The sequence below is a fragment of the Protopterus annectens genome, chromosome 14.part0, assembly GCF_019279795.1.
Source record: "Protopterus annectens isolate FY-2018-M chromosome 14.part0, PAN1.0, whole genome shotgun sequence".
Classification (NCBI taxonomy): domain Eukaryota; kingdom Metazoa; phylum Chordata; order Ceratodontiformes; family Protopteridae; genus Protopterus; species Protopterus annectens.
The window spans coordinates 596,366,049-596,378,350 of NC_056748.1; the positions used below are offsets into that span (position 1 = coordinate 596,366,049).

The 12,302-nt window shown below is 34.3% G+C and overlaps 1 protein-coding gene across 1 annotated transcript; it reads left to right on the top strand.

Annotated features, from left to right (window-relative positions):
• Nucleotides 1-244: 244 nt before the first annotated feature.
• LOC122789122 (interferon-induced protein with tetratricopeptide repeats 5-like) lies at nucleotides 245-11,878 on the top strand. Its single transcript, XM_044056338.1, has 2 exons — nucleotides 245-382; nucleotides 9,537-11,878. Exon 2 carries the CDS (start codon nucleotides 9,541-9,543, stop codon nucleotides 10,978-10,980), a length of 1,440 nt encoding a protein of 479 aa, XP_043912273.1. The 5' UTR covers nucleotides 245-382; nucleotides 9,537-9,540; the 3' UTR covers nucleotides 10,981-11,878.
• Nucleotides 11,879-12,302: the final 424 nt, after the last annotated feature.

The following is a 12,302-nucleotide window of genomic DNA, read 5'->3' on the forward strand; positions in this document are numbered from 1 at the left end:
CAATAGTCAAAAAGGCAAGTCTGCAAGTTTCTATTACATTTCTGACTAAACAAGCGAATGTAATACCCATTTTCTCTAAAAACTGTGCAAAGTAAAACAGCACAGCCTAAGGATTGTGATTTCATTCCTTCAGTTTAGTTTCAATTTCTCAGGGATACTCGAGTGAACAGATTAAATTGCTTCACATTTTGCAGCCAGTTTCATTTTCTAGTTTCGGTTCAGCACTATGACGTTACAGAAATAAGTCATGTGACCTATAGGAACCTCGCCTACAAATACAAGCACACTGTGTGTTAGCTGCATTGCAGAAGACAGAGAAATTATTCACTGCCTTTCACAGCCAAGTAATATTGCAAAGAAGACCGTGCAGTGACAGTACAAGGTATGAAATGTCTTATGTTAATGCACTTGTGTTTTTGTGTTTTTATTTAAAGAGATATCAATTAGCAGTAGTGTTGTGTAAATGTATCACCAGTTTGTGCGTAGTAGATATAGTCTGAAGAATTGCTCTAACAAATTAATTTGCCATGTGCTTAATAGCATTTACAAATTGCTCATTAATGATATCATGCAAATACAGAACATATATTTGGCTTAAAGTACAAATATAGTTTATGTTTCAATGTAGATTCTATTTATTTGCTTTCTGCAAGTAGCTTGTCTGCAGCTGTTACATTATTAATATTATTTTAGTTAGGACTTGTTTCATGAACTCATGCCATAGAACTCGTTTTTTAACTATTATTTACAAACTGTAAAACAAGTAATGGTTGCAATGTTAGAGATTGTTACCCATGTAAAGAAGTTTTGTATGCATGAATTAGGCAAATATTATACCACAACAGGGATAGATTTTTTGAGAAGAAATTTATTTCAAAGTTAAAATGTATATGGAGATAACGTAGTCTTTACATATGCATACAGTTATATAATTAGTAGCTTACTACTCACTTTCTGTGTCACTTCATGTTCTACAGCCCTTCTGTGCACCAGAATTCTAGTGCACCAGGTATGTACCATGTTTTGCGGCACATTTCATGAGGCAATTTCTGAATCTGTGTTGATTCTTATATTTCAGCATGTGACAGTCCCAAGGACTTGCATTCTTAATCCTGAATTGGATGCATGGTGCACAATGTTTTAAACTACAAATCACTTCAGTTCAGGCCAGATGTCTCGTACTAGATCATGTAGTTTGTTAGTGGTGAAAATGTTATTGTACACAATTCATGTAAAACATATAAATATCAATATGTGTTTAAAGAAGGGTGTGACTGCTGTAAGGGGGTGTGCAGGAAGAAGCCAACAGGAGAAAGGAGGGATTAGATGTTGCTCAAACTGGAGTGTACAATTCCATTTAACTGATAACCATGACAACATGGAATGAGAAGAGGAAAATGTAGTTTGGACATTCATTTAACAGCGTACCATATGACAAGCAAGTATGAATGCAGAAATGCATGTCGAAACACACACAGAGCATCAGGCGTTAACTACTGTTAAACAAAAGCCAGAAAATGTGTTGCAGGAGTATTACTTATCAGCAGATAAGTAAGACAGTTCATACACATCATGTGTCTCACTCACTAAAAAAATGTACATGTAATGAATCAAAGTGCTCTATAGAAAAAATGCTGAGGAATAACAGGATATGAATCTGATGTTTTGTAGTCTGCAAGTAGCATTACGCCAGATAGAGACAAAGATTTTATAGTCATTGCTCTGTTCCAGTTTAAGATTTGTTTACCTCATACCATTTACCAGCAATGCTTGTTCATCATTCCCTGTAAAACTAGTATTTTAGCTTACAAAAATTTAAAGTATTAACTCACAACTAGAGAACTGTTGAAAGTATAAGGAGCAGTAACTCATACAAAGTCATTGCAACACATACTTGTTATCAAAACTAGACAGGAATTAAAGCATAAGCCTCATACTGTACTTTATGAACTGCATATGTAACAAAAAAGATTGATTCATCCAGATACTCATTAAAACTTCATAGAGTCATGCAGTTATGAACTACAGTTAGTAACTTTCTGAGGTGGGAAAGCGAGTTTTTCTTTCATTTATAGTTTAAGTGTTCAGTATACTCCTTTGTCATACAAAGTAACTACATGTACATTATTATGATATGCCATATTGTATGTTTTCTTTTCAATGGACAGTGCAGATAAACATCCTTTTTCCTGATTGCTATTTCACTACTAAAAAAATTTGTTGTATCCAACAGTGTTTATATATTCGTACACATGTATGGCTAATATATATTGTCCCGTCCCCCCTTTAAATAACCACACCAAACGCATAAAGACATTTGACGATTTTTATTAAACTGTATTATACAATGAACTATATACACATAAAACCAACATTAGTTATTTTCCTCAGCTACGATGATCTCAGGGCAGCATCACCACTCACCCTGGATGAACTTTACCTCAGTGTAGCGTACCTACTCATCCTGATACCTCCTCCACCAGGGCAGCGTACCTACTCACCCACATAAAGAGGCAGCGTTACCTACTCACCTCACCACCATACCAAACCATTAACCAATAACCACTTTCTTTACAGGGGGAACAGAAGAGGACAATCCTGTCCATCTTCTCCACCTCAAATTGCCCACATCTTCCATCCATATACAAAAAGGAGGGTGGGAGGGCCAACAACTCATGCCAAATGTGCCTACTTCCTTTAATCCCTAACACTTAATACCGTCAGAAGTTCCACCTTCTCCTACCTCACTTCCTTTTACATCTCCCTCTCTCCTTAACCCTTTCACCACCACAAACCAACAATACTATCCAACTACAATACTCACCTTACTTACTACCTCTATACCCTCCCCTTTACCCTCTTACTCGAGGGACCGGGACAACTTAGTTTGTCCCAAACTACATTTGTGCTGCAAGTCTCTAAGCACAGTCCACTTATCTGTGCTTTTTACATGCTTACTATATTGCTTCTACTATGTTACAGACAAGTATAATAATTTATATAGTATAATTGCAGATAAAAAAGATTACCAAGGCAAAGCAGGTGTTAAACCATGAACTCATTGCTTTAGTTTATGAAGTGTACACTATTCATGCTTTGTGATTCTGTATATTGCATAAACATGCTGCTTTTATATAAGATGTTTCATTGCTGTGAAATCTGCTAGTTCTACCTTTTAGTTGGTGTCTGCCTTGTGATTAATTTGTAATACATCTTAGCCAACTAAGGTCAGATCTGTGTAATATAATGAGTGAACCTAATTACTATACCCCAGTGTTCTAGCAGTTGACTTCAAACCCAAAAAAAAAAAAAAATATATATATATATATATATATATATATATATATATATATATATAGATATGTTTATATGCAACTTCCGTGGTGGTGCAGCGGTAGCATTGTTGCCTCACAGCAAGAGGTTCTCCCGTTCGATTCTCGGCTTGTGTTGTGAGTGCCTTCTGTGTGGAGTCTGCATGTCCTCCCCGTGGTCAAGTGGGCATTCGAAAGACATGCGTTGAATGGGCGTGCCTTCGTTGAAGGTTGGGCTGGCAACTTGACACCATAAAAACCAATTGCCAATCATTAGCGGACTGGAGTTCCGCTGTGGCGACCCCTAAAAGCCAAAAGACAAACAACGTATATATATATATATATATATATATATATATATATATATATATATATATATTATGTGACACAATGTGTAACAGCTGAAGATATATAATAAAGGATTTCAGGGATTGCTTCTCCATTCAAATCCCCAAAGTAACAAAAATTTCCAGTGTTAATTTTTGAAGAAAAGGTCACTTAAGAAGTGGAGCTGAACAATTTTTGCACCTCTGTTTTTAACTGTTCTAACTCAGGTCATCTGATTCTTAAATCTGCTTGGGAGCTATGAACAAATATTAGAATCATAACAATTCTGTTAAAAATAAATTCTAATTTATGTTTACAGAAAAACAATCTGACCTAGTCTTAAGAGAAAAAATGAGTGGTAAGGTCTTCAGAATTGAGCCTCTTTCCCCAAGTGATGTGTGACCTGAGAGGTGGCTTATAATACATGGTTGGGTGTAGGGGAGGGTCACACACACACACACACACACACACATACACACACACATACACACACACACACACACACACACACACACACACACACACACACAGTCTTCCCTTAGTAAATACTTGATTTTATATTTTTTTTACAATCTCAGTCTGAAAGAGATGAGTCTTGATAAGGTGAACATTTGACAAGTCATATACACTCTTCTACTGCATAAAATAAAATCATCTCCATGTTGCATTAAAACTGACCCCTTCCCTAACCAGCACTCTACTTTAATTTGAAGGGTTTTTTTTTCATCAATTATCTCTGTGATGAATTATGAACTTCTAAATGGAATGAAGTGTCCCTAACTGGGGGCAGGTGATGCAGTGACACTTCATGCACATGATCACATTGCATATACACTGCTGTGAGTGTGACATCAAAGTGTCTGCATAAACATAGCATCATTTCCAGGCTCTACTAGAGAATGCCAAACCACAGCATCAGACATGATCATCCATGCAACAAGCCAGCATTCCAGTACTTGGCTTATCATCAGTTGATCTCAGGTCAGTGTCACACAACCTGGCACTGTACCAGCAGGCCAGTTTTGAGATTAGACATTTTACCGAGTCATGGAATGTACCTTATCTTGGCATTATAAAAAGAACATTAGTAAAGTCTGTCAAATAAAACTACTCAACTCAAGAACATACTCTCAAAATGTAAAAGAAAGTTAAAACTAACAAAGTAATATGCAGACCTAGCTATAAAGCATAACCAATGGCATGCAGGCTAGTAAAATTACTTTTAGTTAATATTTGTACTGTGCTAAAGCAGCATACAAAAAAAAATAATAATAAAAACACCCGTCTCACACACATATACATGAAATTGAGGTAAGTTTCATGTGCGTTACTTGAGGGAAGTTTCAGATGTGTTACTATTGAGATAATAGACTACAATTATTAAAATAAATGATTATATTTTAATTATATACTATAATATTTTAATAAAGCAAACTGATATTAGTGTAATTGTGTCAGATGCTTAAAAGACAGCTGTAGTGCATATAACTTCAGCTCTTTACAACATGTGCAAAGAATAATGCAATTTAAAAAGTTTTTTTTGACAAGCTAGAAAAAAAATAAAAGGGTGTGCATAACACAGCTTCCACAGTATAAACAAATATAGGATTTGCTCTCTATATTTGCATAAGTAACTGCAGAGATTTAAAGAAAACTCTTAGCATAACAAACACATGAATGATGTTCAATGTGAAATCTTTGTTTTGCTATCTTTCAGACCTTCCCACAGATTCTATTTTCATGAAGTAAGAATAAGTTCTCTGATTTTTTTCTCAAATTTTCAAACTAAGAGAGCTGAATGAATTAATGTACAATTTCCTAAATTCCTGAATATTTATTTTGAGCAGATTATTTGCTTACTCTGACAAACAAACATTTAAAAATTTGAATTAACTGATATTGGAGTGACACTGTTACTGTGACATTTTTTTCCATTTATTTATTTATTTGGCATTTGATTACCAGGAAAGTGTGACTGGGCATAAATCCCATTTTTGGCAGAAGCCCAGGGAGAAATGCTCCATAGGACAGAATGCAAATTGTATATATGTGACCTTAGAAACATAAAAGTATTAAAAAAGTTACAATACATTATACAAATGAGATCAAAAAAGAAGCATGAGTATGTAAAAGACCAACACAAAACATACATTTCTATAAATAATTATCTAAGTATATGTGGAAATTATGGACAAAATAAAGAAGTAAGGTAGAGGAGGTACAGAAACCGAAGCATGACAGTAAAAATAATATCATAGTCTAAGAAAGGTCAAAGGAAGGTGACACAATAAGAGGCAAATAAGTATAGATGATAAAAACAGTAAGAAAGATAGTGGGTGCATAGTAAATTGCAAGGAGAAAAGAGTATGGAAGAGAAAGTGGAGGGATAGAATGAAAGAGAAAGAATATAGGAAGTGGAAAATAACTGTGTCAGTTTAACTTACTGATGATCAAAAAGGCGCAGCATCTCTTCTGTATCCCCATGATCATTAGAAAAAAACCCAAAAACGTTCGTAACTAAAAGCTTTTAATGATGTGCAAAACAAGCAACCTAATAAAAGATTAAGCACTTCTGTTCCTAATGTACTCAGGAACTTCATCAGAATCTTGGGATGCATAATTTCCTGTCTTTAAATTCTCTCAACTAAACAAGCAATTAATTTCCTTAAAGAAATGCTGTTCTAAATCATGTCTATACTTGGCTTCAAACCAATTGGTTTTATATCACAACATAACAAAAACTTAAAACAATCCAATTTATTCTAAAGCAGTTAGATTTAAAATTGTTAACTAGTGTGATCAATACTATAAGGAAAAAACTATGTCCTATCAGCTCTTAAAATTAAGGTACTGCTAAGACTATATATTTTTTTTTTAAACCTGGGAAGTAGGAAGTATTGAATAGCAGTTGCCAGTAAAGTTCTCTGTACTCTAAAAATGCTTCCCAGTTACCACCTCTTTTCTTTTTTATCACTTTTTCTTAAAAAAAAAAGAAGAAGAAATTTTGGACAATTAGCAATGTATTTAGAGCATTATTCTTTTTGATGGCATAATTATATTGATAAATACATGTTTCGATGCAAGTTCCATTTTCCTTATATAGTACGCTGAACAAGAGGAGTGAATGGCATGATATAAAACTCCATTTGTATCGCACATAGATTTCCCTTTTGAAGAATTACTTTGGGGTAATCAATAATATTCATTTTGTCCCCAACCAAAGTAAATGGACATTGTGAACATTTCCAATATTTCTGCATCCTGCTATTGCTGTCACTACTACATCCATTGCTTTGATTTGTTCTTTCCAATAAAGACTTGATATTTTTACCTTTCTTAAAAACTGTAGTGGGGTTATGTTCTAATTTTGAAATCAGTCCTAAAGTCCCAAACACTCCATTCCAATTTCTGTTGAAAATGTCTCTAACATATTCCACTTCATAATTAAAAGCCATCACCATGGCTCCATTACAGTTGTTATTTTACGTGGTGTGGATCTGTATGTTATCAGGATATTTAATAATAGGCAAAACCTATCCATCCACTTGTGCATAACTTCACCTGATATTTCTTTCATCAATTTAATTGGATAGTTCTTTTCCAGAAAAATTATTTTCAATTTGTCAAGTTCATTTAGAAAGATCTCATCCTCAGAGACCAGCCTGGACAGTCTGACCATTTGCCCCTTCACCAAATGTCTTTTCTACTACCAAGAGTGTTCACTATCAAAGTGAGGGAAACTGTTAGAATACACTAGGAAACAATCTGATATCTAACCACAAAACTAGTGACCAAAACAATTGTATAAAAAACATTTATTCTTTCTGACGTCTCAACACCAATGCCTACAAGGAGTATAGTACATTCAAAAACCCTAACCCTTTTATAACTGACACAATTAGACACATAATTAATCAATTAAAATGATTAAATCAATACTTAAAGTAAAACCTGCCAGTTGAGCTCTGTATTCATTCCCCTTAGGTATCATTGTATCAAATTTCAGTATATACAAAGCTTCGTTGTTGTTGTTGTGTCTTTCGGCTTTTCCCGAATAGGGGGTTGCCACAGCGGAACTCCAGTCCGCTGATTGGTAGTTGATTTTTACGTGCCGAGTTACCAGCCCAGACGCACAACCTTCAACGAAGGTACGCCCATTTACGCATGTCTCCACGCAGAAGACGCTCTAACTGAGAATCGAACTGGACAGCGTCTTACTGTGAGGCGACAATGCTACCGCAGCACCACTACTGCTTCTTCTTTGTACAGAAGCTTATTTTTCATGGTTTCATCTGTATAAATATTATCTTTTTTTTTCCAGAATGGATGCTTGCAGCCCTCCAGATTGAACATGATGTACTTTATGGAAATTTTCAGCCACTGAGCTCTGTTCTTTTCTCTTGTCAATGTCTCAAATGTATTCTAAAAGCCTGATTTTAAAGACTCTTTTAGACTAACCAATGTAAAACTTATTACACGGGCACTTTAGGGCATAAATAATGCCATCAGTATCGCATTTATAGTGTCATTTTACATTAAAGTTGAAACCATTAATTCTATCAAAGGAGGGAAATGAGCTTCAGGAAGAGATTATTAGAACTTCTGCTATGTTTGAGTCCAATTCTGAAGCCTGAAGATGGACATCGTAATAAATGAGGCACTGTGGTGCCCCAGTTAATGTGTCATGTAGAAATAATATCTACCTATGCAATGAAGGAGAAAGGAGACATCAGTCTTTGAACTTCAGTGCCTCATTAATATCTAATGTTTTTCTCACAGCCTACATGATCCTTGGGTATTAGCTCATAACTCCACCTGAATACTCCTAGCAGATTTTCTAAATGAATACATGTAATGCATTTGTTACTCCCATCAGTGCTGAAATAGTCAATTATTTACACACACAGTCATTCTATGGATTATTAAAACAGTAATAAAGCCAAACAAAATATTTAACATGAGAAGAACTCAGTATATTTGTTGGCAAGATGTCCCAATAACATAGTTCATTAGTTAAATCTCCTTAACCAAAAATATGTGAACTATGTAAGTTTTTGGCTTTATGTGTTGCAACATTCAGACCATACAATATTGTGCAAGCATCCTTATTGAAACATCAGTTAACAAAAGGACAGCGTCCCAGACCCTTAACTATCATACACGTTACCAAACCCCGAACTATTATAATGGTTATTTCCAGTCTGTATTGTATTTGACCAAGTAACTAGCTAAAGCTGATTCTGGCAATACTTCAAAAAATAATTTTTGGATGAAATTGCAGTGACTATACTACCTCACTTGTTTTAAGACAAATAATAATATATATCTTGGAAATTAAAATAGTTTATAATAGTTGTAAAAATCGGAATAATGTTGCAAAACTACCAAAGAAATAGAAATAAGTCATATAATACTTTACCATTAGCAAAACACCATTAGTAAACAAAACAGGGTGAATTATGATAATTCAGTAGTGAAGTTTCAACATTGCAGGCAACTGTGAAACTATAAAGAAACAACTGAAAAAGTTCTTAATCTCTTTGCAAAAATGCATATGTGTGAAAAATAAACTCCCCATTACTTAGCATTTTACCAGATAAAGCTTTCCTTTACCAAAACAATAAGTAAAATAATATAATTTAATGAATGAAATTTCTCTGCTACATATTCAGAAACATTTATCATTTGTTGACAAAGTATTATAAGATGCATTGTTTATAGTAGAGTTCATTTACTGAAAGTGTAGTCCTAAATGAAAACTTATTAAACAGATACAAAAGGATACTATACTCACAATATAAGCTCAACTGTAAAATTACTGTAAAATGTGATTAATAAAATGTAATGTATTATATAAAAATGAACATGGTCAACAAATACTATTTTCTTATATTACAGCAAGATGTCAAAAGAATCTCTGAAGCGCAAATTGCTGCAGCTACAGTGCCATTTCACATGGGATTTGAGGAGGGAAGATGTTGATATTGAAGATTTTGAAGAAAGAATCTATGAGTCAATCAAATTTTCTAAGCAGAACAACAAATTGTATGCTTACAACCAGCTTGCATATGTAAATTATTTGAATGGATGTAATGAGGATGCTCTTACTCACCTGCAGAAAGCCAAGAAGACAGCAAGAGCAGACCATCCGCAGGATACAGAAAAGTGGCTTGTGGTTACATATGGGAACTTTGCATGGATTTACTACCATATGAATGAAGTAGAACAAGCTGAAACTTATCTTGAAAAGGTAAAAACAATTTGCAGAAATTTAGGATCTGCTTCTACTTATACAGCTAATATTCCAGAAATATATGGGGAAAAGGGGTTTACAATGTTAAAATTTAGTGGAAAACATTATGAAAAGGCAAAGGAGTGTTTTGAAAAAGCACTAGAGATAGAACCTGATGATCCTAAACTGAATTCTGGATATGCTATTGCTTTACACCGCCTTGAACCAACCAATGACAAAAACAAAAATATGGAGAAGTGCAAGCCTCTTAAACAGTTAAGACGGGCATTAGAACTAAATCCAGATGATGCTATTGTCATGGTATTACTTGCTTTACGACTCCAAGATTTTCAGCAAGAGAAGGAAGGACTTCAATACATTGAAAAAGCACTGTCAACATCAGCAGACATTCCGCAAGTTACACGTTATGTAGCGAAGTTTCTAAGAAGGCAGGGGTCTGTGGATAAGGCATTAATGCTGCTTAAAGAAGCACTAGAAAAAATGCCAAACTCTGCATTTCTTCACCACCAAGTTGGTCTTTGCTATAGAAAAAAGTTATTTAAATTAAAGAAGGATATGCACTACCAGTCTAAATCCTCTGGGCAGATTGATGACTTAACAAGGCACTGCATTTATCACTTTGAAAAAGCTGTTGAGCTGAAACCCAAATTTCAGTTTGCACAAGTGGATCTGGCATGCATATATGCAGATGCACATAACTACAGTAAAGCAGATGAACGCTTTGAAATCATAAAAAAGATGAACAATCTTAAGGCCGAAGACTGGCAACACATCAACCTTGAATATGGAAAGTACTTGCTGTACCACAAGAAGTTAGAAAAGCTTGCAATTTTCCACTTAAAGGAAGGCTATAAAATTCAAAATGAATCCTATATAAGGGACAATTGCTATACAAATCTGAAAAAGATAGCTGAAAGAAAAATATCCAGAAATACAAAAGACAGTGTGGCATTTGGGATTCTCGGATTCCTTCATCAAGTAAAAGAAGAAAAGCCACAAGCAATTGAATGCTATGAAAAGGCCCTAAAGTATGACCCTGGCAACGAGGACTATCTCAGTGCACTCTGTGAACTTCGTCTTTCAATATAGAAACAGTGCATCTTTAGAGTCAGGGCTGTAACTTTGTTCTGGCTGTGCAAAATATGACTGCAGAAAAAAAACAAGGGTCAAATGATTTCATTCTGCCCGTTTATGGTTAAGTCAAATTTATCAGAAAACTGCCATGAAAAAGTTTAATAGTTTGAATAATGAACATGACTGTTGGCCAGTGCTTAGCAAGTTATGCTTTTCATTCTAAAACTGAAATCTCACTTAAGCTTATGTCTACCATGAATAAATGCATAGACAATATAGAAACTAGAAATATAATTGTATACCTATAATAATCTCTGCTTTTAATTCCCCTGTTTAGCCAGAGTACATATTATAAAGGAATCTATATAATTTTAGGCTAATAATCACTTAATAAAACATTATGTAATTAAAAAATAGTTATAGAGATATATAGGATGCATTTCAGCTGCCATAGAATTACCTTTCTGAAGTCATCTCATAATCATTACTACATTTACCAATGATCTAATAAATAATTTGGAGATGCTGTATCCCAATCCAGTAAATCACACAGTGTTGTATGTAGCCATTAAATCATCAGAATTAAATCAGACGATATGAAGTAGCTGTACCAAAGCTTGCCTTTTAAGAATGAACAAATATATGTACTACAAAATGTACCCGAACATCAACTGGCAGAAGTGACTATCAGATAAGCCACATTAGTACATTAAAATTATTAGTTTGTCATTAAATCACAACATACATGCACCTTGGAAATAAATCCAATAATAGTCGTTAAAAAATAGAGATCATTGAATATTACACACACGGGTACATTTGGAAAATGGAGTGCCTCATTAGTTTTATTCATAAAATACTATTTTAGAGAAAAGTGAAGGCTTATGAATAAAGTACTGTTAAAAATGTTAAATTTCCGCACATACATTCTATGTAAATAAGTCATATCATAAATGCATTTATTTTCCTATGTTGGGTAATTCCAGTTTAGACAAACATTTTATAGGAGTAACTGGGGAGAGCGGCTCAAAAATATGGTATAATTCAAGATTTATTCTTAACACAGACTGCAATTCAATACTGAGAAGAAACCCAAGGATTCTTGGAAAATCTACACAGGTATGAGAACATGCAGATTCAGACACTTGTATCTTTCAAAAGCTAGAACTGAAACTCAGAGCACAGATACTAGCATTGTCATTAACGGTGATGTTACATTCAAACTTTAAGCCATCCTCATGAACTTTGAATAGGTTCTATATGCTACATCATGTAGCAGTATGAATATACATTGGTATACTGTATATTATGTATAAGAACCTGTCAACCACCATACA

What these genes read in the sequence shown, in the direction of transcription:
- LOC122789122 (XM_044056338.1), top strand. Translation starts at nt 9,541, where the DNA reads ATGTCAAAAGAATCTCTGAAGCGCAAATTGCTGCAGCTACAGTGCCAT.